Raw genomic sequence first — 27,540 nt, forward strand, 5'->3', positions numbered from 1 at the left:
CTGAGTTTCACAGGGCTCACCTCCCAGCCCGCGGCAGGCTCAGCGGCCCCGCCGGCGAGCTGGCCAGACGGCTGGCAGGTCCCGGCGCAGGCCGCGGCACCATGGCAACCGCCGGGCAACCGGGGGGCGGGGCCGCCGGCGGGGCGAGGCCGCGGGAATTTAGAGCGCATGCGCCGCTCCGCTTTCCCCTCCTCCCCCCGCGGTATCTCCGGGAACAGAGGGACGCTTACGGTAGGCGCATGCGCAAAGTGGATCCGGCGGTAGTCTGCGGACTGCGCATGCGCACCTCGCCCCCCTTTCCCGCGTGGGTGTCTCGGTGGGGTGGGTAGGGGACCGCGGGGGGCGGGGGAGGGGAGCTGAATGGAAACCGGAAGCGGAAGCGCCGCGCGCAAGTAAACCGCTTTTCCCTTCAGTCAGGCGGCTTCTCCCGTGCTTCCCTCTGCCCGCGTGCCCGGCCTCGCTCCGCGGCGCAGAGCCCCAACCGCCCTAACTGCCGCCGGCCTGCGGCCCCGCCCCACCCACCCAACCGTCCGCCCGCCCGGCAGCGAACGAGCGAGCGAGCGGCCGCCAGCCGGAGGAGGGGCTCCTGCCCTCCGCGCCGCCGCCCTCGCTCCGTGGAGGTGCTGCCGGCCCCTCGCCGCCTCGCCCGCCCGCGTCTCTGCTAGGCGGCCGCGATGTCTGACAAGGAATTCATGTGGGCCCTCAAAAATGGAGACTTGGATGAGGTGAAGGACTATGTGGCCAAGGTAGGAGGTGGCAGCAGCGGCCTGGGGTGGGCGAGGCGGCGCTGTGGGCTGAGGAGGGAGGGATGTGGCCTCAGGGCCCTCCGTTCGGGGGTCGGCCGGGTGGGGCTGGGGGAGTGGCAGTAACCGCGACCTACCTGGGGATAGACTCTTTGGGAACTTCCCGCGGTGGTGAGGGTCTAGGCGGTAGGGCGCGCTTCCCTTCCCCTCCCCCTCCTCGCGGCCCTCTCGGTTCCTGTGCGTCCTCCTTTTCTCACCCGCCGCCCTGCTCCCCTCCTGTCCCCCAGTCGACCCTCGTGCATGCAGCTGAGGTTATTATATGTCAGTACGTGAAACTTTCTGGATTGACAGCCAATATCCTAGTCCTGCCTCGCTGATCTTATGTGTATATGCATATGCGTGGCCTCAGTTTGGTTATCCTTCCTCCCTGTGCCTCAAGGCTCATCCTTAATAGGGTGATGCTAAGCTACCGGGTATGTTGAGGCTTAATTCATTAGCCTTCTGTGAAGTGTTTTGATATCTAGTTAGGGCGAGTGCTACAGGAACAGTAGATGCCTGCGTAATGGGTGCAAAGTCTTCAGGTACATTGTAGTATTTGGGGGCTGGATTCTGTCCTCATTTGCCTTCAGCTGTCAGTGAGGTTTGTGGGAAAAGTGCATGTACATAAGGGCAAGATTCTGCTTTGGTGAATCCTTAGGGTTCAGGAGTATTGTCTAGAAACTGTTACATCAGAGCAGAGGTTTACATGTAATTTAGCTATAATTACTTAGATCTCTGAACAAGTTAGTGATTGTCTTTGGAAGCTTGACACATGCTGACATACCTTGCTGTGATGCCTTAAGTTCTTCCTACTCCAGTTGTCAACTTTGGTTGAAAGTTACCCAAACTTGCCGTGCTCTTGGCAAAAAGAAATGTGTGCAAGTACTTCCAGCTGCTTTAGTACAAAGTCCAACAGCTTAGCTTGAATAGTCTTCTCTGACAGTTTCAGCTAAGCTACTGGACTTTGCGTCAAAGTGGCTGTGCGCTCACATGCTCTGCTCTGTCTGTAAAGTACTAGAGGAAATAACTGGGAATAATATAGTTATCCCACTTCAGCTGTTTAAGGGTCGTGTACCTATGTCTATGTAATAAAGTTGGATACTACATTGATGTGTCTTATTTCTTCTCAGCTTTGGGAGCCTCCAGAGTGTTTCAGCAGCAGATTTGGATTCTTGCTACAGCTTTTACAGGAATTCCATATATATAGGGAGAACTCACTGCACGCTAGTGATTAATGGATCCTTGTGTATCTATTGCTGAGGCAAAAACTTTGGCAGTAACCATCTTGAGTCAGTTTATATCTACAAGACCACTGCAGTACTAATTACAAAGCCTTTTTTTAATATTCCCACTCTTCCTGCCTGGCACTGCAACTCATGTAGCAAATGGATTTATGTGATCACTCTTCATCCGCTTCAGTGCAAAGTCAAATGCTTAGTTCCATCTGCTACTGAAAGAGGCTTGAGCCACCCTGGATGATGCTATAGTAAAGAGGTTGAAGGGCATCATCTAACTGCACTAATGAGGTAGAAATCCTTAAAAGAGAGATACTGTCTGTGGTTAGATGATTACAGTAAAAGAAGCTTACAATCCTTGAACAATCTTACATTTTAGAACTGCTTCTAATGTAGAAGGTGAATAAACTATGGGAATTTTCTACTTATTTGTGACCTAATCTTGTTTATTCTTTTCCCCCACTTACAAATATGCTTTCTATCATCAACTGTTAAGCATCCTACTTGCCAGTTACACAAGAAGTCTAATGTTTTCTTTTCAGTCCATTATGTTTTCTTAGCAGGTTGTGGGCTAGTAAACTCTTAGCCTGGTTTCCCTTGGAAACAAAACTTATATGAGCAAGTTTTGACTGACCCTCTTCCTTCCTAATGGTTTGTTAATTTTTAAGCTATTTTTTGGTAAGTTTTACAGGGGTACAGATACTGGTAGTTAGATACAGGGGTAGATACTGGTAGGTTTTGTGAAACTACATGAAGTAGAGGGAGGTACCTTCAGGGAAGAAAAGACTACAAGGATGAGCTTATGTTTTGCTGCACAACAGGAAATGTGCATTGAGGAAGGGCAAGAGAACTCTATAAATTCTCTGACTGTAGGAGAAGCCTTAGCTGGAACTTCACATTCTTGTTTCTTAGATTAGTGAAATATGTGAGGGCAAATAATGCTTTGATAGTTACAGTTCTCAGAAAAGTATCTTTTCCATGCTGCATTTTCTCTTTTGGCTGTCTTCCTTATCAGTTATATGGCTTCTGCTCCCTGATGCTTTCCTGTTTTAAGTATGATTTAATGTTCAGGAATTTTACTTATATAAACTTTGCAGTAGTAGAAGTTTCCTCTCCCTGTAATGTGGGAGGCAGTCTTATATATCTTACAGTCTGCATCTTCATAAAATTCTTTCTTGTCTGTCTTCCTCAAACTTTTGATATCCAACTTCTCATTTGTTTTGTTTCTTGTTCTAGTCTTGTTTCTTCATTAGTTGGTGGAAACAATACAGCTTTTAACTATAGTCTTGCAGTTTTGCTGCCAATTACAACATAAAGGGTTTGACCTCTGATTTTTGTTTCATATCTGAATGGCAGGGCTTGAAATGCTAACTAGATGACCCTGGGCACTTTAAATATTATAGTATAAATGGATGTCATCAGTGAGGCTATAAGAGTTGAACTTTGATAATCAGTCATGGCTTTTTTTCACTTTTGTGTAATAAGCTGTGGAGGTGCTGTCTTTGGAGCCATTAGTATCTCTTTTTTTTTTTCATCTCAGATTTGATTAGTAGGTACCAAGAGGAAGGTAGCTTGATGGTGCTCAGACTTTGATTCAAACAGCAGGTGAAACTTAAAGTATAATGTGAAAACCTTTCTTTTCAATGACATGGTTTATCTTCTTCAAGTAGAGGAAGTTTCTGCCACTTCAACAGTTCTTGGGCAAAGAAAGGATACAGAGGCAGGAGGAAGAGATTCCATTTGCATTTTTTTGTATTTCTATATAAAGAGATCTTGCATTCTCCTAAAGATACTTTCTTCAGAAAGAATCTTTCACAGAAACAGTTGTTCTCAGGGGTGACAATGAAACAGACAAATGCCAAAAGATACTGCTTTGTTGCTTAGCAAAAGAGATCTTAGTGCTGCCAGTCTTTGCATTTGGAAGACATTGTTGGCTTCTACTTGATAAAAATGTGAAAGATTATTTGTATAGTTTGAGTAGTCCTGTAAGACACTTCTTTTTTGTGAGAAACATCTTATTAGTCTCTACATTTCTTGACCTGTAATCATGTTAACTTTTTCTTTATGGTAAATGTTAATTTCTACTGAAATACTGTAGTTAGTGTGTTATGCTGGCAGTTAAGTGTGGTGTCATCTATTTTTATGATGACTAGATTAAAAAGTAGTTTTTACCGTTTGCTTCTTTGATGTCTTCCTTTTGAATATAGCCAGCATATGTTGGCTTCAGAGGCGTCTTTGCAGGGATTGAAGGAATTCTGCACTCTTCCTACGTACATCCACTCAAATTTTTAAAATTCCCCAAGAAAGCAGAAGCTTTCATGGGAACAGATGAATCAAATGTGCAGCTAAATGGGTGAGGAGGACCCACGCAGATTAGAGAAATTTGCTTCCCTCAAGGGAGGGAACAGGGGGTTAAAAAGTGCTAGTTAGAAGAAGAGCAGGGTATATTAAGCCTGCAGAACTTCTTAACGTGAATGGTGTTTGCTCTTTTTCTTTTTCTTTATCCTCCTTCTCCAGTGGAATGAGATAAGCTGTACAATTGCCTAAAAAGACTTCTCTATCAACATGTACATGTAGTGTTTCCAATCAGCGGTAGAGTTCTCAGGCTAAGTATAATTCCTGTTCAGTCACTAGGCAAAAGGTTTTTGGCAAGATAAACTTGGATTTGTAAGAAAGAGGTTACAATAAATGTTTGTTCTAAAGCAATTTAATCTCCCATAGTTTAACTGAGAATTCCTCACTTCATGGGCTGCTGTAATCCCCTACATCGTTGCTTCCTAAACTTACCACTGCTTACAGTTATGTTTGGTAAATCAACTAACCTAATACTATTAAAAGATAGGACAGCCAACCAAACTGGAAGTACCAGATTTTTACTGCTGAGAGGACTGGGAGGTTAAAGTGATGGTAGGCTGTGAAACGAATGTTTTTAGAAAGTATGTACATGCTATGCTTGCCTAGCAGGCATTTCTGGTGTGGAGTCTTGTTTTTTAAATAACAAACCAAACAACCAAAACAAACAAAACCAAATCCATAGAGGACCTTCAATAACTCATCTAGAAAACAGTAACTACCTATGCATCCTTCACAAAATTGCAAGACTGCTTGTAGTATCACAGTTCCTTGGGGTACAATGATGTTTGAATATATGTCTTGAGAAATGTGGAAAACTTGACTATTGCAAAACTAACTGGAGAGACTAAAACAAAAACATTTTTTAGAAATAGCTTTTTGAAAAAGAGGTAGCAGTCAGGGCTATAGTTAAGATCTAAGTGTTGTGAAAAAGAGAAGAGACTTAAATATGTCTGCGAGAAGAATGATTAGAATGGAGAAATAAATAGGTCTTAACTTCTGAGGGGTAACCTTTATCCTTTTGAGTGTCCATTGAAATGACTTCTATTCCTTCAGGAGCAAACTAAATGAAAACAAACACTTAAATGGTCATTATATATGGGTGGATTACTTGAGTTACAGATTAACTATACCATGGATACATTGAAATTCACCTTGTCTCACTAAGTTGAATGCTGAAGTGCACTTTATTGTTGTGGCTACATTGATACCTGGATTGCTTCTGGTTTGGAAACAGTTTTCTTGCTCTTAAGTGACAGGGACCCTGAAAGCCTTGCTGGATTACAGTGCAGTGTAAGTATACCTCAGTAGTTTGTCCAGGAACATACCAGGGCTAGCACTGACCTGGGAGCTGCTGGACTGATTTTATCCCCTGTGGAGCCTCTTGGATATCTCTGTATTGTAACTCTTCAGTGTTATGCCAATACTTGTACTATGTGGGTTTTTCTTTATCTGGAGTATTCTGGGCCTTCTGTTATTTTCCTCTTGATTACTGTCGAGTGTGCTGGAGTGTGATTGCTAAAGATACAGTTTTGTTTTACTGCTTAGTTCTACTTAAACTTGGTGTTCGATTTACTTTTTGTATATTTGAACATGATGACCTAAACCTTTCTTTTCTGAAACAACACAGTTGCTTGCTACTGTAACCTGCTGCTAGCAGGTTCCATATTCATGGTAGAGTTACTTTTAACTAAAATGCCATGAATGTACTAGAAAAACTTTCAGAAGAACACAGCATGGCTGCTACTTTTTAGTAGTGGGTATGATAAGATGTATGAGTTTGACCAAAAACACCTTTTCAGATGGCTAATTAATTTCCCCAGTCTGATCCGAAAGAGTCTGAGGACACGTGGTGAAGAATTGCTCACAAATATTAATAGTTTGTGCATCAGTTCTTTAAGTACTTTATAGGAACAGCATGGAATAACAAACTTGCCTGTAAAGCTGGTATTGTGGTGGAATGTATGATGCGCTGACTGAATGAACATCCCAGAATTCTCAAATCTGTCCTTTTTGTGAAGGTACAGATATAACTGATTCTGAAGCCATTTTCATCTGAAATGTAAGTGGAGTTGTCGTGATTTAGCCCCAGACGGCAACTAAGCACCACACAGCCGCTCGCTCACTCCCCCCCGGTGGGATGGGGGGAGAGAATCGGAAGAGCAAAAGAAAACTCGAGGGTTGAGATAAAGACAGTTTAAAAGGTAAAGCAAAGCAAGGAATTTGTTCACTACTTCCCATGGGTAGGCAGGTATTCAGCCATCTCCAGGAAAGCAGGGCTCCATCACGTGTAACGCTTACTTGGGAAAACAAACGCCATCACTCCGAATGTCCCCCCTTCCTTCTTCTTCCCCAGCTTTATATGCTGAGCATGACGTCATGTGGTATGGAATTGCCCTTTGGTCAGTTTGGATCAACTATCCTGGCTATGTCACCTTCCAGCTGCTTGTGCACCTGGCAGAGCACGGGAAGCTGAAAAGTCCTTGACTAGTGCAGCAACAACTAAAACATCTCTGTATTATCAACACTGTTTTCAGCACAAATCCAAAACATAGCCCCATACCAGCCACTATAAAGAAAATTAACTCTATCTCACCTGAAACCAGGACAGTATCCACCCCTTATTCCATACCATTTACGTCATGCTCAGGTCTCACACTATCCAATACATTCTCATTACCCACCATCACCCTTCCCATCCTTTGATATAATACACACATATCATTCCCTTAGTCTATGGACCACCCCTACAAAATATTTGTAAAATGTCCATAAATGTCCACAAAATGTCCACTGAATTCATTTAGTCCATGACTTTGGGCTTCATCTCTTATGGTTGTTACTCAGGACAGGAGAGGTGGTGTGTTTCTTGGAGTTACTGGGCACCAAAGGCAGGTCAGGTCACTGCTGCACTTGCACTGCTTCTTGTAAGGCTTCTCCTCCATTTGTTCAGGTGGTTCCGGCTGTAGTAATTCCTATAACATGCAACTCAAATCATGGGTTACAACAATTTAAAGGTATATCCATTACAATGTCCACCCCTGGTCCTTTTGGGCCAGGTTATAGGGTTTAACATTGCAATAAACTCCTCCCCTTGCTCCTAGCCTGGTTAGCAACAATGGGTTCCTGCTATAGTAATTCCCACAACATGCAACTCAAATCCTGGGATAGAACAATTTAAAGGTATTTCCATTACAGTCTCCATCCCTGGTCCCTTTGGACCAGACCATCAGGTTTAACACTGCAATGAAGTCCTCCCCTTGCCCCTGCTCCAGCTTGGACTTATCCACAGAATGTAGTACCTCCAGAAGTAAACTTGCTCCAACATGGCCTCATGCACAGCCACTGATGCTTCAAGGTGTACCTGCTGCAGCATGGACTTCATCCACAGCCACAGATGCTTCGAGATGTACCTGCTGCAGCGTGGACTTCATCCACAGCCACAGATGCTTCGAGATGTACCTGCTGCAGCATGGACTTCATCCACAGCCACAGATGCTTCGAGGTGCACCTTATCCAGCATGGACTTATCCTTGGGCCACAATCCCTTCAGAGGTATACCTGCTGTGGCACAGACATAACCATGGCCACAGATGTTTCAAGATATACGCTGCTCTGGCATGGGCTTATCCATTGGCACAGACACTTCAGGGTGTCCTGCTCCCACGTGGATTCATCCACAGGTCACAGTCCCTTCGACTTGAGTTCACACTGGAGTTCCAGCCTATCCAGTACAGCAGTACAGAAACAGCAGCAATGCCCTGGCCATCTGCCAGCCCAGGCGCATGGCCATTGCTGTTATCAGAATGTTCCTACGCACAGCAGCGTAAGATGATAAGCAGTACAGCAGCACGGCAGGCAGCAAAAGCAAAAAAGCAGCCACTAACGAGCCCTAGACTCTAATATACAGTAAGGAAAGCAAGTCCCATGGCAAGCACAGAAGCCTGCTGATTAATAGCTAAACAGCAATAACAGCTATAAATTTTATCTAGCACATTCCAATCAAATCTGTCATTATCTCGAACCCTTTGAGCCCCACGTTGGGTGCCAAAAAGGAGTGTCGTGATTTAGCCCCAGCCAGCAACACCACGCAGCCGCTCGCTCACTCCCCCCACAGTGGGATGGGGGAGAGAATCAGAAGAGCAAAAGTAAGAAAACTCGAGGGTTGAGATAAAGACAGTTTAATAGGTAAAGCAAAAGCTGCGCACGCAAGCAAAGCAAAGCAAGGAATTAATTCACTACTTCCCAGGGTCAGGCAGGTGTTCAGACATCTCCAGGAAAGCAGGGCTCCATCACGCGTAACGGTTACTTGGGAAGACAAACGCCATCACTCCGAATGTCCCCCCTTCCTTCTTCTTCCCCAGCTTTATATGCTGAGCATGACGTCATGTGGTATGGAATAGCCCTTTGGTCAGTTCAGATCAACTATCCTGGCTGTGTCGCCTTCCAGCTTCTGCACCTGGCAGAGCACGGGAAGCTGAAAAGTCCTTGACTAGTGCAGCAACAACTAAAACATCTCTGTATTATCAACACTGTTTTCAGCACGAATCCAAAACATAGCCCCATACCAGCCACTATAAAGAAAATTAACTCTATCTCACCTGAAACCAGGACAGGAGTTCATGATAAGACTGATCACTAATCTGGAACTGCTAAATGTAGTATCTTTCTGAGATGTTGATGTCAGGCTTATGATCATTTTGTTCATTCAGTTGGCTTCTGTGCTCTGAAACTCTTGGTGGCTTTAAGAGATTGCCTAAGTATGTGACACGTTTAACTTTTTTATGCTTAAATAAAAAAATTAAGTACTTCCTTATTTGTTTCTGTTTGGGCTGTTCTATTTATGCTGACTTGTCCTGTGTCTAATTAGTGTTTGCTGCAAAAAGTAGAGAGAGAGTGATCAAAATCAGGTTTTAATAAGACATTTAATTTAAATTTTTGTTAATGAAAGCTTTACTAATGTACTCCATTCCCTGACCTGAAAGAGAATTTTATCTCTGCTAAGACTATATCCTGTTTTGTCCAAGTTTGTGGTCTTTAGCATATGCATTACTAAGTATGACAGTACAAAGTTAGGAAAAGGTTATGAATAACAAGCAGAGAGTTCAGTGGTGTGAGGAAAATATTTACTTCTAGTACTGCTCCTTTTCTTCCCACCTGCCTTATTCTAACCTCAGTTTTCCCTCTTCTATTGGTTTTATCTTTACTAAATCCTTGTTTTTCAAGCCTAGCTCATGTCTTCCAATTCAGTTAGTTAATTTTGATTTCAGCAGGAGGGCATATGGAAGATGAGCTAAGCTTTCTAGAAGTCCAAGAGAACAGTTCTGCAGTCATTTGTGTTCTGTCTCCATTTGGAATAATATGTGGAACGTTGTGTTAGTTGTGAAGGTTATGCATTGAATGTTGACTTGGGTACCATGGAATTGGTGAGTCATGAAGGCCACATAAGTAAAAATACTGAATGAATGGATCTTGCAGCAGTGTCAAAATGCATAAATAAGGAATCCCCTGGACAGTTCACAATAGACCAAACAACTTCTGTATGCTTATTCTGAAGGAGCATATGCTTATCAGGACTTAAAGGTCAAATATTCTACCCAAGTTTAAGCAGAACATAGTGGACTCAGAAACACAGGATTCTCAAGTCCAAGAATTTTTGAGACTGGAAGGCACTTTAAAGGTGTGGATGAAAGGTCAGAAGAGAAAATTTAGGAAAGATACAGAAAGCCAGGGGATGTATAAAATTGTATTGCTTAAGTCACATATTCATTTTTTTATATGCATCCCCAGTTGAGTGTTCTTAGCAGGTTTTTTATGGCTTTGCGTTTATGCTTGTTTGAACTTCTGAATATGCATCCAGACAAAAGTGTGAACAGAGTTACTTCTTTGTACCTAATTTGCACACTTCTGAAGTTGAAGGTTTGTATTAAGTTATTCTTAATTTTTCTTCCCCCCTACAGCACAATCTCCACCTTGAATGGTGTATTTACCAGCCAATACAATTCTGTGGAAAGAGGCAGTTGTCATTTGTGTAGACAGATCTCCTATTACTAGGACAAAAGCATTAGCTGGAATTAATAAGTGCCAATAACTGACCTGTCAGTTATACAACAGTTGTTTTTCTTACAAGTTGCAGTTTCAGCAGTTTTGAACAATTAGATGTTTTTCTGCTTTAGCTCGTTATGAGGAGGGGTAGGTACAAATTAGCACAGCTCATATTAAAAAGACTGAAATCTTTATTGGACACTGGATATGCTATTGGCTCTTTTTACTGCAAGTTGATGCTAAAGCCTATGTTGATCGCAACTACCAGTGGCAAATTCTGCAATCACATGCCAGAGATGGGGAGGGAAACAATAGTTTCCTTTAAATGTTTAAGGGACTAGTATCTGTGTTGCTGTCTCACGCAGTGAAGATCTGCAGCGCTCTGACTTGGAAAGCAATCAGTATTAATAAGTCCTATTGAACGCGCTACAGTTCCTGTCTTAATTCTCAGTTTGACTGGAATGTACTTGTGGGTTTTGGTTTTTTGGTGTGTTGTGGTTTGTTTTTTTTAATAAAGAAAAGTACAGCAAATAACTTGATGTTGTCCTGAAAGCAGTTGAAAGCCTGATGAGGGAGAGTAGGAATGGAAAGAGAAATATGGTCTTGTAAACTCATAGTGCATATACATATGGCTTTGAAGTAGCTTGGGGGACTTGAGGTTTGGTGTTTTTCAGCACTTTGCCAGTTTTTACGGTCTTTATTAGTCTTTTGTATGCAGTGTAATTCTGTAGTTCAGTACAGATACGTAATATGCCAGAGGTTATTGCATTTCTCCAAAGAAAGAATTTTTGTAACTTTCTTGCTGCAACAAGAATTGGAGTACGGTCTAGATTTTGTCTTTGCTTATATACATTGCTGCCTTCCTCACTGGTTACAGGCCAAAAGGGAAATGGTGAAATCATTTTACTTAGCCTTCAGCTACACTTTGAAAATCAAATAGAGTAATTGCGTGCAGTGGCTAATAAGCTGAACAGACCAAAACATCACTAGAAAGGTATTCTGAAGATTTGCCTGTCATACTTCCAGTTCAAAGAATATTCTAAATTGTATGTAATTATGGAGTCGGTTTATAAAATGGAATTGTGTGCTCAAAGTTTTTATGAGCTAAGATCAATTCTTGATAATTGAATGACTGATACGTTCTTGCCCCAAACTCCAGTAATTTATGAACTTGCTTTTTAACACAGTTGTGGCCTATAAATTAGTGATTAGCTTCAAGGAGGAAAGATGAGATGGAATGCCATTGGAGACAAAAGATAGAGAGCTGTCCATAGAACAGTTACCATCAGCGTATCTCTTCTAAACTGATTTGTTAATGATGCTATGAATGCAAATACCGAGGGAATAAATGTTTAAAAAAGGATTTTTATATTTGTTCAAAACCACTTCCAGTACTTGATTCAGGTGCACAATTGGGAGGAAGAGGTTTCAAGTCCTTATATAAAAAAGACGGGTCAGGAGAGTCTCTGTGAGGTCTGCATTTCTGTGTATGCCCTGTATAATCAATTCCACAGAATCTTTTGTATTCAAGTGAGGCATTTGAAAGAAACTTTATTTCTTGGATTGCTAACTTCTCAATAACTTCAATACTAGTATTAACTCTTCCTTGGCTAAAGGGATGGATATTTAGCATGGTTTAAAAAACTTGAATTTGGCCTGTAATAGAGCATTAATTATCTGTTACTTAAATTTATCTTGGAGATAGTAACTCAACAGTAAATACATTTGATTTCAAAGTATGTTCCTTTAATTAGAGTATAACATGAAATGGTCTTCAGTTCTTGTGACAAATTAGTAGACTGTACTTACCAAAGCATTTTTAACAGTAATTCCTGGTGAAATCTGGAAAAAATAGCTTAACTTTTGTAGATGGATTATTTCAATTATAAAAGTGCAATATCAATTTTGGTAAGTTTTAATGGAAGTATTACAATGAAGCTGAATACTCCAAGTGTATATAATTGGTTTACAGAGCCATTCTGTGGATGTTAATGCGTATGTTTTTTTAAGTATATACTGCTTAGAAGGCAGCATTTGTTTTATGGATTTAAAAATAGCTTTTCTGATCAAGTTTTTTACTTCCGTGTTTTGTTTTTGCATGATTCCAATCATCAACTGCTTCAGCATGTCAACAAAAATCTGTGTTAAGGCACAACCTTCTAGAACTCATTAATACCGCTTTTGATATTTAATATTTCTTTATGCATTGCTGTATGAAGAAAATGTAAACTCAACGTGCACAGAAAAACAATGCCTGTTAATCTTATATGAAAACTTATTTAGAAGCTAAGCTTCATTGCTTTGGGTTTGATAGAACACTTGATCTTGCCTTGGACATACCTTTTGTTCAGATTCTAGAGAAGTAAGTCATGCTTATGATGGTAAGCCCCAATTATAACATTTAAATTCAATATTTTTTTTAAACTGTAGCAGTAATTTTTGGAAGATATACTCATCTTCCTGTTTATCCTCTTACATCTTCATGATGGAGTACAACCTTAACTTTGAGAACTCATTTATTATTGTGTGGGGTTTTTTTATTATTGTTAGTTTTTAGATCATGCACAGAAGTCAAAATATCAAGCTGGCATCTGTTGAAACTGAAACCCGATAGCTGGCGCCTACTGTGCTCCTAGAATCAAAACAGTCACTTCCTGTGCATTCTTTGGACAATGTGTACTGAGGATTTTAGTACAGATGTTGATGTTGGGTCTCTTACAGTAACTGAAAATGCTTTAATTCAGAGCTAGCAACTAAGTGCAGATTGGGTGGTAATGGCTTTTATTCTTTGCTCAGCTGGTTAACTTTTGCAGCAATGATCTAATGATGGAAATAGCCTGAATCCTATTATTAAACTTTTGGATTGCTTTATCCTTGAACTTAATATTTTACTCTAATACAAACTTAGTGGCACCAAGGAAGTGAAGCATGGTACAGTGTATTTTTGTCTGTCCAAACTTGCTTTCAGAATTCTATGACTAGATGATCTGACCTGTTAAGCTTGAGTTTGTGTGAAACTACATGAACAGGTGTTTTGTAGATTTTCCTGTTTCGATCGTGTCATCTGTTGTCAGTCTGCTGATGGTATAGTACTGAATTACTGAGACCTCATCTGATTTCTGGTTAAGTATGGTTGATGTTTGCTGTTTAGCAATCATCTGGCACCCATGTGGGCTGGAATATTTTCTGCTTAGTATACCCTTAGAGTGGGTATCGTCCAAACCAGATCAACTGCATTCAGCAGTGTTAAAACATGGAGTCTGGCCAATCATTTCTGGAGGAAAAAACCTTTTACACCATCTCGGTGTTCCCTGTGAAAATGGACACTGCGCTGTGTTCAATGGATACAGTACTTAACACATCTCTTTAGAGTGAACATTACTTTTATGTCAAGTTAAGGTATACAGTCATTAGATCTGGCTGTGATTCCTTAAGAATTAGTGGTTAAATGGTTTTATTTTTAGTTGTGCCCCCTGTGCAGTGTCTGATAGACAAGCCCTGGTGCTATAACTAAAGCATTTTAACTTTAACTCCGAATTCTAACAATTCTTCTAAGCAGAGGTACCTTAGAAAGTGTGTCTGATCATCAGCTGTTTCAGTTCATGATCTAGAATATTTAGCACACTAACATTCATCAATTAAAGTAGTACTCTGGACAGAGTTTCCTGTTAGAAGTAATAATACCTTTGTCTGCCACAGCTTATTCTGTCAGAACTAGTTGCTGCCATTACTCTGAGCTGTTGCCTAACTAAGGCAAGTGCTTTTGGACAAAACTTTTAAATAGGAATTCATAAGAGCTAAGAGAAGCTGCAAAACTGGTCCATTCATTCCTGTTTCATCACTTGCTAATGCAAATAGTGAGTGGTTTCTACTATTTCTCACTCAAGTCTTAGGGGCAGACTAAGGTTTTGGGGGGGAGAACAACTGTTTTCAATAATGTGCATATTTGACACATCTCTGAAGCTGGGATTGTAGCACAAGTTTCTAGAAGCTGTAGCTAGGGAACAGTAGGTTTGTCGCTGTTCTACGGAACAACTCGTGTATTCAGGTCTGTCTCTTAAAAATGCTGATACAACAACTGAAGCACAGATGGCTTAGTAGTTCAGTTTATTTAGCAGTTGTTTCTGGAATCGTATTCTTTTGACTGAGACAAAGGACTTTAGATTGCATTTGATTATGGTGAATAAGCTAGATACTTGTTTACCACTAACAAAACCCAAAAAGTATGCTTGTTAAATACCTTTTTGTTGGCTTAAGCCAAAATGAAAAGCTTTTATAAGCACTCCTATATTTAGAGTACTTTAAATACCACATCAAGACAGGCAAAATCCAGCATCAGGTTCATAATTAATTTTCTTAATTTGTGTAGACCAAGTATTGGTGTTATCATTAGTTGAGGCTTCTATCGAAGTAGAAAATTGCAAAGTAGATACCCATTTTAAACCCACATGGACATCTACATCTGTCTGCTCTGCTTGTAGAACTTGCTGCAAAATGTCAACTGGAAAGACTCACGCTATCATCACAACAGATACCTCTTTGTGATAAATTGGTGAGGGTCTTTTAGTGGGGGATGTTATGCTGAAATTGAGTAGCCTTTTTTCAGCTTTTTAAATACTGAAGCTCAGATGGATGTGGCAAGCAAAACTAATAGCAAAGACTAAATATGGATCCAGAACAGCAATGAAAACTTGCTACTGATGTCTGCAGCCTCTTCCACAGAGATTTAACTTTCTGTATTCAAGAAGTTCCCTTCTCAACAGCTGTTAACTTGATTTTGCTTTTTGTTCATCATCTATAGGATTTCTTGTGGATATTTTTGCTATTTCTGTTTGTTTCAGTAAGATGTGATAACAGGAAGGTGTAAAGACAGCTTGTCCCAAATATTCCCCAAAGCATACAGGGTAGAAAGAAGGCAGGTGGGATAAAATTCCTTGTTGCTCCAGGTTATGAAATTTAGAAGGCGGGGAATAAAAAACCCAGCAGTGTCAAAAAGGTGTCAGTAAATATCTCTTACCGTGAACACAAAGATAATCAGTAGAAAGGCTTAGCTAATGCAGTTGCCCTCAGCTGTTAAACAAAACCCAAAACTTCTAGATCTTCTGAAATTCTCTAAGTGGAAAGTAGTTATCCCATACAATAAATCTAGGTAATGTGCTTCTTTTCAGTTGTCCACAAACAACTGTGGTCCACTTGGGCTGCAGTTGGAAGACTACTGGAATGGTCAGAATTTGCTGAACCACTGAGCAACAGCAGCAGTAGTCTCACTGTGGCAAGCTGAATGAGACAGGGTTATGTTAATTTATTTAGTGGACTGAAAGTAAGTAATTTTTTAAAATATAGAGTATTTAAATGAAAACGTGGATCCTACACAATTTTTGCAGTTGCCATGGGAAACTGCCTACTTGCAGTTACAATGACTTGATTTCTCAGCTTTGGCAGGAACTTACTGCTGGTTTTTAACTGAAGAAATCTGCTTCAAAATCATAAACAATTCACAAGTTACACCACCTAATCTTTTTCCTTCCCTTTCTGCTCTTTGGACTTAACCCAACCTTTGAGTTATTAGTTACTTCGCCATGTTCCACTCTTGATTTTAGGTTGAATGTTGACCAGGGGCAACAGGGTCATTTTTCTTGTGAATCAGAAGATAGAGACAAGAAAACTTGAGACTCAGTAATCTTGCTGAGCAGAATATATAGAAAACTGTTACTTCTCCTTAGGCCTCCTGCATTTTTTGAGTAGTTTTTCAATGTATCAGGTTGAGTGGAAATGTGGAATTTATCTTTCATCTGCTCTGCCCAATTCTTAGTTCTGCAATCCCTGAAGCATTGTACGTCAAGAGTTTTTTTTCCCCTTACAGAAAAAAAAAAGTACAAAAGTTTAAATAATACCCTGCACTGACTTGTGTTACAAGCTGGACATTTGAATTGTTCTTGTTTCTAATTAATAAAAATGGACAGGAATGTGAAAATGGCATGTTAGTCTAGGGTTATGATGAAATACCCAGAAGCTTACAAAAATGGTTTCCTTGTCTGAAGTACTAGACTAGTGGTTCAGTTACTTTCAGGTTTGTATTAAGACAGCTGATGTGAAGGTATGTCTACTGTAGCAATTTAAAACTGAGTCAGTTTCAGTAATGGATGCAGATACTTAGCCTTTCTGCTCTACCCAGCAGAAACTGCTTCAGGCTAGTGCTCCATTTCAGTTACCATGACAAAACTTCTAGAGAAAATTGTGTAACCAGCTTGGAAGAAGTGATTAATTTATTGTCCCTGCTACTTGAATTTGTTTTGAGTAGTGTTAATTTTAACACTTGAAAACTAGAAATAAGTTTTTTAGGAAAAGCCATTAGGCCTCACTTACTGAATTAATTTTAAGGGTGTTTCTATCAGTAATCTCCAAGGACCTGTGAAAGTGCTAGTATGGATTTTGGTTGGCTAAATCAGTTTATACCTTGGCAGGAGTGAAAACTACTTCTTCAAAGTCAATGCTGCTTTTTAGACCCTGAGACTATTCTATAGTGGGTACAAACTCAGTTGAACTACACCACCACTTCAAAAAAACTGGAATGTTGTGGGGTCATTGAACTGAAGGCCTAAAGTGCAGACCAGGTGAATATTCTTACATAGTGAGCTCTATTGTTAAGAACTGGTGTTCTATAATGCTGTCAGATTTCTTCAACATATTTTACAGAAATACATATATTGGAACAAAAGACACCTACAAATCCAACTTCGAGTTAAGGTTAGCAGTATGTGAATCAGCTCTTTGGCAGTCATAAGGTGAGAACTAGGGTTACAGAATGGAATACATATGGAACCGCTGCAGAGGCAGACTGAGAAGGATGAAAGAACTATCGGGTCATATGAGGAATCTGGGCTCTCTGCATGTAAGCCCAAGGAACGTTTCAATAGTGAGAAAATTTCGATAGTAAGAAAACTGACGTAGTAGCACTTGACTTTTCGGTGGTAAACCTCCAGCTTAGTTTTTTGTGCTGGCAAAAGTAAAAAATGAGAGCTTTTTTGTGTTTGAACTCATAGCATTAAATTTTAGTTCTTCTTGAGTCTTTAAAGGAAGTTAATTGAAAACCAGGGTATTTGAGGCTCCAGTTCTGTGCTTAAGCAACTGATTGGTGGAAGAAGAGTTCAGGGGAGGCAAGCTATAAAATTTTGTTTCTATGATGGAAGATCAGATTGCCTTTTACTGGTGTTATTTGAATATAGATTAAATGATACTGTGGCCTGTCTAAAGTAAAGAAAGTTAAGATTCTTCAGGGGCCTTTCTTTGCATTCTGGGACTCACTCATGACAGCAGGAGAAATGTTCAGTTGAGAGAGTGTTCTTCAAGGCTGTTATTTGGACATAAAACTTACGTCCCTGGTCACATACTTTGAGGAATCTGTAACCTATACACAGAGTTACACAGAAGGTGAAAGCAAAATGGTCCACTGGAAGGAATGTAGAAACATTGCACAAGTGTGCAGGGGTGGAGGTACGACAGCCAAAGTTCAGTTGAAGTTGCAACTAGCAAGGAATCTCAAGGGCAGTAGAAGGGGCTAGTGTACTGATAATGAAAGGCAGGCAAAGGAAGAAAGGGAAGAATGTTCCTGATGAATCTGGGAAAGCGAATATCACAGTCATATTTGAGAATGATGAGAATGAAGATCTGGGGAACTCTAGGTAGGTCAGCTTATCCTCAGTCTCTGGGAAGGCTATGGAGCAAATCCTCCTCCTCCTAGAACCCATTTGACAATGTCAGGATACAGTGAGACACCAAGTCGAAGTTTGTGGTACATGGACTGGGTAAGTGGACTGTAAAGTTGGTGGAAAATTGGCTGGGCTGTTGGACTTGAAAGGTTGTGATTGGCAACATCGCTTCTAAGTGGTTACCAGTGGCATCTATGAGGGGTTGGTATTGGTAGTATTGTTTAATATTTTTATTGGTGACCTAGACAATGGCATGTCTTTACCAGTCAGGACAATGGGATAGAAAGAAGTAAACCCATGCACCTGTACAAGCTGGAGACTAATTGGCTAGGTAGGAGGTTTTTAGAAAAGGACTTCAGGGTCCTGGTGGACATCAAGCTGCAGATGAGTCTGTAGTGTGGCCTTGCATTATTGAAGGCCAGCAGCATACTGGGCTCTATTAGCAAGAAAACAGCCAGCAGGTTGAAATAAATTTTTCCGTTCTTACCAATTCTAAGGCTGCATATGAGTACTGTGTCCAGTTTTGGGCTCCCTAGTACAAGAAAGGCATTGACATACTGGAACGTGTTCAGAATTAAGAGTTTGGGGGCCATCAGGATTGTGGAGGATGTGCAAGGAGATGCTGTTAGAATTGTGGTGGTTTGGTTTTTTGTTTGTTTTTTTTTTTTTTCCTGAAGAAGAGAAGATAAAGGGAAGACTTTATTGTTGTCTTTCTGTACCAAGAGCAGGATATAGAGAAGTTTGCTTAGAGGTGCACAGTGAAACTGCAAGAGGCGACAGTTCCTGTTGGAATGTGAGAAATTCCAGTTAGGTATAAGAGAAAAGTATTTCACTGTGAGGATGATCATACCCCAAGAAGAGAGCTCGTGGAATCCTCCATCCTTGCAGGTGTGTGGAACTGGGCTGGGCAATGTCCTCAGCAGCCTGATCTGATTGGACCTACTTCAAGCAGATGTTGGACTAGATAACCTCCAGAGTTCCCTTTCAGCCTTAAATAGTCTGTGATTCCATGAGTCAGTAGACTTACAAGTTTGTAGAATTAAACTGTCCTTATATTTTTAGATTATTAGTCAGGTCTCAGGAAGCGTGGTACTTGAGTTTTCCCTCATTACCACCAGTGTCTATGACCCATGGATTAGTTATGTAAAAACATCGTCTTATGTTTTTACTGTTACAGCAAGTAGAAAATAAGGGCAGAAGTTTTTGTTTGACTTACAATTTCTAAAATAATTGTGAGCTTAAGAATATTGTAGAATGATTGACCTGGAAGAATAATAAAAGTATGTAGAAAATGGGATTTTTTCAGTTGTTTCTGCTGTATTGTTTTTAAGGATTCTCAATCAAGGTGTTTGGATCTGCAGTGCTAGAGAGGTAACTTTTGGATTAGATGAGCCCCAGAGCTGACATGTGACAGCAGTAAACAGTTGAAAAGTTTATGAACATACAACTGAAACAAACATAGGTTAAGCAGTGGCTTAACTTTGGCTCAAATACTTAAAATACAACCATTTTAAGAATAAAGTAGAATTACAAAGATAGCAAAATGTGGTTTTATCTTCATAGTACTTATATGTTGTTTGGGGTTTGGTTTTTTGTGTTTTTTTTAAAAGTCTTTCCAGAGATGGATGAATCTGGAAAAAGTTATACTGGAGAATGATTGAAGGGGTGTGAGCTGACTCAAACTTTGAGAAAAGGAAGGAGAGTATTAGGGGAAGATTTTTAATACACATTAATTCCTCCATACTCCCCACATCCCATTGTGGAAGTGCAGGATTGTCTGCCAAACCCTGTTTGAGTATATGGCTAATAATTTTTTTCAAGGTGTGGTTTGTCCAAGCTTGCTCTCCCTTCAGAAGACTAAGGAATACATTGCTCTTAAGTGATTTCAAAGCTCAGGTTATTTATGTTCCACTTAAAAACATAAAACTTACACCTAACTAATTGCCTGAAAGAGTAAAAACTAAAAATGAGTTAGATTGGAAGGAAAGATTTCATTCAGTGGATACCGATATAGTTTCTATTACAGCAAAATATGTCTTTAGATTGTATCCAACAGCATAAATTACAGTTTACTTCTGCCAGTTTCATTTTACAAAGTTAAAATTAAATCGGGATGTCTCACCATGGCATTTGCAATCAGAGGGGGATCTCTGGATTCAGAATATCACAATGTAAGAAAGATTTTTACATTTCAGTTACACCTCCATCATTGCTATTGGGTGTATCAAAGCTTATCTAGCTATCTACTAGGATTTTCTTTTTTTTTAAAAGACATCTTGTGAAGACGAACGTAGAAAGCAGATGCTACACTGAATTTCACCTGTTTGTTTTCAAATGTTTCTTCTGGCATAGAATCCCAGGGAGGATTATTTTTTTTGTTACATCATGCGCTTTAAAGTGAAGAATGTTGCTAACGTTGCATAAAGGAATATTACACATGCGATCCTTCTGGTATAAAGACCATGCACTGTGGTGTGACAAAGAAACAAAAAGGTACAATACCTAAATTTTACTTTTCTCTTTCATCTGCACATATTTGCCTATTGTTCCTATACCTGAGGAATATAAATGCTCAAAACCTGAGATGCTCCTGCTTTCCTCAAGTTGAATTCTTAACATCTTTTGCTATAGATCTGTGCAAGGAGATTGGTTGGAAATACTTAAGATGAAGTATCTCACTTAATCTCTTTCTTGAATTTTTAAAAACAAATACAACCAGTGTGAACAAAGGCCTACGGGGAAGATAGTAAAATGTGAAGTGTTTGGAAATAGTATTCTCAATATGCAGTAAGATATTCCAAATATCTCATCCATAGGACTTAAACTATTCTTTATAGGAAGAGGATTTTTCACTCTTCCTCTTTCCCACTCAGACAACAACAATCAAGTTATTGCTATATTTAAAATGTCAGAGTTATCTAATACTCTATAAGAATGGCCATCCTTTGTATGTGAAGAGATGGAAGTAATGCAACAGACTGTACAGTGAGTTCATCTTTTTCCAGAATAATGGAGACAGGAATTACCCAGTAGCTTAGCTCCTGTAGGGTGCTTCCCTGCATTCTAAGGACAACTGACTGAATGGAATCTGCTTTCCTCATTAAAACTGGAATGAAAGGAGTTCATGAAATGGGGAGATGGAGTTATTTCTGCATGACAGGATAGGTACAGATGGGGATATGTAGTTGTTTCTAAATCTGAAAGAGCATTTTAATGCCACCAGTATTACAGATACTGCTCTACTAATACAGTTAACCTATGCAACAGGATTTAATGAGGTCACAATTTTCAGTTTCTATTTCTGTGGTAGAACTGCAGTGTAAATCCTAGCTACTTATTTCTGGTGTGTTCAGGTGCCAAGTGGTGAATCAGATGAAGGAACAGATTCAGCTGGAAAGAAGAAAATTATCAAGTTAATTCTCAGACTGTTTAGTTCCCTCATTGGATTCATTGTTCAGCCACTAATTCTGATGCAGGGGTGGGAAGTATCAAACTCTGGCTAGGAGCAGTGATACTGTAACTGCTACATAGGAGAAAATCGGTGCTAAACTGACAGGTGAGCTGTGACTTTAATAGCAAGGCAGTAATGTCCTAGAGCAACACTACTGGCAAATCACAGTGCCCAAGTGAATAGCTGACTCAGATTTGGTTTCAGTTGGTTTGCCACTGCAAAGTAAGCCTGTGATTGAAGCACATGGAGTATGCTGTAGGGATGCTAGAGTGGTACTAGATGAGTTTAGTTTAGCTCATTTGTCTTTAAGTGTTGATGCTTTTGAAACTGGCAGGAACTAGAAAAGGAGGGAGTTAGCAGGTAAAGCTAGACCAAGGGAGGCACGGAATACGGGCTGTGTAATAGACAGAAAAGGTGGGGGGCTGTTCAAGGACAGTGTCAGTTTGGTGTAGTTAAATAATCTGCCTGGAAAATAATGAGTTTTAGAACTTGTAATTTATGACTAAACTTGTTCATTCAACATTTTCAATGAGCTGATGTCATAATGTGCATTAGGGACAAAGTCAGTGAAATCTGATTCATTCTTTTAACTAGGGCTGCAAAAGAATAAGGAATTAAATTTGGCAGGACTTATTCAAGGCAGCTGTTAAGGTGCAGATCCTTCCAGATTACTCTGGGACATCTAGCAGACTTCACAGGAGGGCAGCTTGGCTGTCAGGGAACTCCTCTCTGACCTCGGATACAAAGAGGGGGAACATGAAAAGTGGAATTGGGGGTGGGTACCCAGGAATAATGTAGGCCCTTTCCCAGGGTGTGCAGGGATGGAACTAAAAAAGCCAAAGCTTGACTGCAGTTAAACTGGAAAAGGACATGAGACACAACCAGGGTTTTTGTGTAGGTATATTGGCAAGAAAAGGTAGAGCAAGGAAAATGTGTGTGATAGAGGGTTGTGGAAGAATTAAGTTCAGGAGTAACTTTGTTAGTTAGAGTTGTTCTTAGTTGTTCTTAGTTGTTCAAATTTAGAGATGTTAGTTTGAACAGATCTTTTTATGGATTGAATTGCTTCATTACAGAAAGTGGGTGATAGCTGCATTTGGAGGAAGCTGTAATGAACCCTACTATTAGTTATTTAAAAAGCAGAGAAAACTCTTGAAAGTATTTAGAACTGAGCTTCAAGTTTTCCTTTCCTTCAGTTTTATTTTCCTGTCCTTCAGTGAAAAGTTGATAGCCAGCTTTCAACTGAAGCTGATACTTTAAGTCCTTTTAAATGAATATTCTGCTGTTATCCATGTATGTGAGTTTTCTAAGTAGGACATAAGATCAACGTGTTATAAAAAAATCTTCTTCCATGCTGTCTTGTTTATAGTAATTGGAGATTCACAGAGAGGCTTTTCTATACCTGTAATCAGATTTTAATAGAGGGGATTAAAGCAGATGCCTGCTAACTGCTGGTTCTGATGTTTCATGTGTTGAACTGGTTTTTAATGTTGTTGCACAGCTCGTGCTCTAGGTCTTTGATCTGCAAAGGAAAACATTACTGATGTGGTTTATGCCAGACTTAGCCTTAAGTGTCTGACTAAGTAAACTCAATGTATTCTGGAAGGTCATTAAAGAGGTGATCATGTCTTTCCTTTTGCAAGGGCAAATTGTTTTCTGAGGCTTTGCACAAACATTTGCACAATTGTTAGTGAATTTGTAGGTCCACTCTAGAAAGTGAAAATAAACACTCTTCTTTCAGGAGAGGTGTGGCCTTTGACTGAAGGTGTATTTTATTTTGAAGTTGATATGATTCTTTGATTCTGACTTAATTACGTCTCCTTCAAAGTACCCTCATAACTATTAACCTTGTTGCTGCTCTGTTAAGACTCTAGAAGATGGCAAAAGTCCCATAAAACTTCCTGGGAGAATTGTTCTGTCACTTTTTTCCTAAGATACATAAGACTTTTTGTTCCTGCAGGCACAGAGGAAAAGTCATGCTGCTCTTTGGCAGTTCATGTGGCTTCTGACCATATACCTGTGTGGAGTATGGTCTTTTTTTAAAGAAAACTTGTAGGAGCTATTTAGTACAGTCTTAGTTTCAGCCTGCCAAAATAATGGTTACTTTGCTGTCTCAGAGGTCAGTATTGAGAATCGTTGCCTCATAAGATTGCTGATACCCAAGTTTATAACATTCAGTATGTCGTCTTTGGCCAGTATTACTCAAACACAGTAATTTCAGAAAACTTTACATAGTGATAACTCTTACAGGGCTTCAGAGATCACTTTGTCTCATTCTGTTGACATAATTAGCCACACCTTCACCAGAGCTGCCTTATTTATTTATTTATGAGAGGGGGCCTCAAATCTTGACCTTATGCTTAGATTTTCTTTTATTGTTTGAAGATGTGAATCAGCATTTGGAGCTTGTTGCTATAGCTACAACGTACAATTTCTTTGCTAATGTGAATCCTTGAATTCTCTAGTGCATTCTCTAGTCAATCACTTTTTAGATGCCACCATATAGAGAAGATGCGTTTCCTATACAAAATGTGATCTGTCATGGCTGGCCAGTCTGTCAAAACTGAGAACCCAGCTGCCCACATAAGTCAGCATCTCTCCCTGGCTTCACTGAATAGCATACTTCAAGTGGAAGAGCAAGAGAATCCAACTTGGAGTGCTCGTCCAGTGAATACAAAAGTCAACACCCACAGGATTGTATATCCTAAGCTTAAAGGAGAACAGCAGCTTGTTTAGATAATCTTTGACAACCTTATCTAGGATGTTAAATGTGTTTCACATCAATGTCTAGCCAAGTAAAAGGTTTTTTGTTCCAGCTGTGGTAACTACTGTCTTTGGCACCAGTGTACTACCAATTTGGATCATGAAAGTTCAAGGAGTCTTCTGACTTGCCCATTTTATAGGTGATTTTATGTGCAACTTGTATTTTGGAGACTTAATTAAGCACGTAAATGGCAGCTGATGTAGATAAAGATTGAAACTTTATATCTTTAATTGAAGTTCTATTAAAAGTCGATATTTCCATGCCTAAAGGCACCTTCTCTTTGCAAAAGCGTAACTAAGGATATTCTTGGAGTTTTATAACAGCTAGTCTTTAATCTGAATAATTTGTTGTAGGGGTAAGGTTTAGGGGGTTTTTAGTTGACCTATAACATTTCCCCTGAAACTGTTTAGTCTTCCAGCATGAAACTCTTTCTGAAAAAGAATTAATTTCTTGTTTCCATGGATACAGATAGAGCTCTAGACAAGTGGTCTCCAAACCTTTTTTATCATGCACCCCATCAGTAAAAAACGGTTGAGCATGCACCACCAATATCTGTATATTTATTTATAAATTATATACATGTACTACTGTACTAATCTATTACATACATTCTAAAACATACCCAAAAATGGAAATTAAAGATGAGATAAAGATTAAATAAACACTATTTTTACAGTGCAAAAAATATTTTCTTCTCACACCTCGATGGATTGTCTTGCACAGCTCTCCAGGTTTTCACACCCTGCTTTGGAGACCACTGCTCTTCCTATGGGGAGATGCCCCAGGCAATATAAATAGGAGATCTAAAGACCAGAGAGAAATTATCTATGAAGAGTCCTGCAAGTTTTCTGACATACATGTGTTAGAGACTGCATTTAAAGCAGGTGCTTGTGCCAGGGTTTGATCCCTGTATATGAAATGCCTTGATTTGTCTTCCCTTCCTACTTCTATATGTCTTGGACTGAGAGTAGGAAAGGCCAAATGAAGTTTTATAACATTCACTGGTCTGTTTTACACTGGCTTTTCACACCCATGAAATAGCTGGATATTTGACTTTATTTATTGCAGAACCTAGGAGTACTTGCTTTTTTTATTTTTGTAACTTACTGGATGTCTTTGTTAATTTGGACTAAAATGTTCTGATGTTTGACTTTGAATGCTGTTGATATATTTTTCTCAGTGCTAGTATTCAAATCCACATAGTCTGTGTTTGGGACATCTTTGTTTGCAGACTTTTTGCTAGGTACTCCCCTATAAACAAGCTTTCATCGTCTTTAAGGGAAACTTAGAAAACTTGGTGTTTGGGTGTTGTGGGATTTTTTCGTTCCAAAAGTTCATTGTCCAGCAGGAATTTATTCCACAATCAGCTTGGGAGGGAGCAGGGGGATCTGTGGTATATTCTTTAAAAAGGAAAAAAAATCCTATAATGTAAGCCAATGAGCCAAATAATATTTATAAGCTTAAGGAGGGGGAGCTTTGTTGGAATGTCCTAATCTTAAGACATGATGATTCTAAATTTCTTTTTGAATGTGAACTTTGTAGCTTTACTGTGTGCTGTCCCAGGAGTTATCTTGCTTGTCCTTCTCCCTTACCCCCTTATTTACCATGTCTTAGCACGTGTCAGACATTACAGGAGTTTTTAGAGCCTGTTTTGGGGTCATGATTTTGTGGCTTTTACATCGTAGGCTTCCTAAACTTATGCATCCCAATCCTTATATATCTGCAAACATCATGTGTTACTTAAATGCCAGTTGTTTTTAAATTGATGGGAAGTGGCAAGATGCGAATAAGAATATGGGTAGAGCTTAACTTCCTAGATAGGCTAAGTATATGCTGCTTCCTTATACACTTTTCAGACCAGTGTGGCTACTTGTATGCTGTTAGTGTACTGTGATCTGGATGATTTTTTTTATTGGAACACAGTTGTTAACATATCCCTACCAATGTTTTGTACTGAAATTCAGCAAAAAGAGAAGTTACATCACAATACTGTTTGCCAGTAAAGTTGCTGCAGATAAAGAGTTAGACCTTCAGTTAGTCATATTGGAATTTTACTTTATAAACTATTGTACAGTGTTGATAGTCCACATAGCTAAAGCTGTGGTGGACTTTGTTTAGAAGTACAATTTGATGCTGTTTTGAAAATAGTAGATAAAAGTAAAGCTATGTTTTTCCTGATGTCCAACATGCTTCAGAAGCCATAGCCATATTTCAGGGTCAGTAACAGCAGTTGCAGAGGTTTTTTCATTGTGCTACTTGCTGCTACTTCATGCTACTTTGAAGCCAGAACCTTCAATGATGTAAGAACCAGGTCCTGACCTCTGAGACCATAGAGTGTACAGTGTTTTAGTTAAACACCTGAAGTTAAACACTGTTGTGTTGCTTTGACCTTCAGCAGGTTATATTATGAGAAGAATTGTATATTATATTGGTAGGAGAGGAGAATTCTGAGGTTGTCTTGTTATTTGGCTGGTAGCATAAAACTCTGATAATATAGAATGCAGAGTAAGATTTCCTTCTGACAATCTCCTCTTCTGTTCTTAGAAGGGAGGTAATGTCTGGAAGATGCATGTCAAGCCCTCTATTCTGTGAACTTTCTAGAGATTTGGGGCAGGAGTGAGGGAACTGCAGGGCGTCAGTAGAGAAGTATGATGAATTGGTGCTGCAGCTGAAATTCTTTTGATTGTTTTTCTGTGGAGATGCAGGACATGAAGTATGATGCTAAATTTACCCATGCCCTAAAATACTAACATTACTTGCACATACGAACAAGAAGTCACTTACCACATAGCTTGTCAGTATTTGGTTTCCAGTAACTTGTTGTCATTACTGAAGTGCAGCAAATCAGTTTATCCTTAGTTGCGCAACCCAAGGTGAAGAAACAAAGCTGATTAGGCACTCACTAAATTAAATTTTGTTTATGCCTTAAGAGATGTCTCAATCCACTAGTATGAGTGGCGTTAGAATACAACTTCCTGTGTCCTGATTTGGTTGACTATCTTCAGACTCTTATGTGTCATGTAGAATTGGCAGGTGCTATTTATAAAACAGAACGGACATTTTCATAATTGGATTTTATGTATGGTCTGTGCTCACCTGTTAGTAGTTATGATGCTGACTTATTTCTGTGCATCTGGTCTCTCAGTGTGGAAACTTCAATATGTCTAGAAGCAGGTATAGTAACTTAGCCAGATAACTAGGATCC

General features: G+C 39.8%; 1 protein-coding gene across 1 annotated transcript in view; it reads left to right on the forward strand.

Moving 5' to 3' along the window:
- Positions 1–371: 371 nt before the first annotated feature.
- The window catches only part of MTPN (myotrophin), a 46,362-nt gene continuing 19,193 nt past the window's right edge, over positions 372–27,540 (forward strand). Inside the window, exon 1 of the mRNA XM_075503593.1 lies at positions 372–746. Coding sequence (XP_075359708.1) covers positions 675–746 — 72 coding nt within the window. The 5' untranslated portion in view covers positions 372–674. The remainder of the gene's footprint in view (positions 747–27,540) is intronic.

The sequence above is a fragment of the Mycteria americana genome, chromosome 1, assembly GCF_035582795.1.
Source record: "Mycteria americana isolate JAX WOST 10 ecotype Jacksonville Zoo and Gardens chromosome 1, USCA_MyAme_1.0, whole genome shotgun sequence".
NCBI classification, from domain to species: Eukaryota; Metazoa; Chordata; class Aves; order Ciconiiformes; family Ciconiidae; genus Mycteria; species Mycteria americana.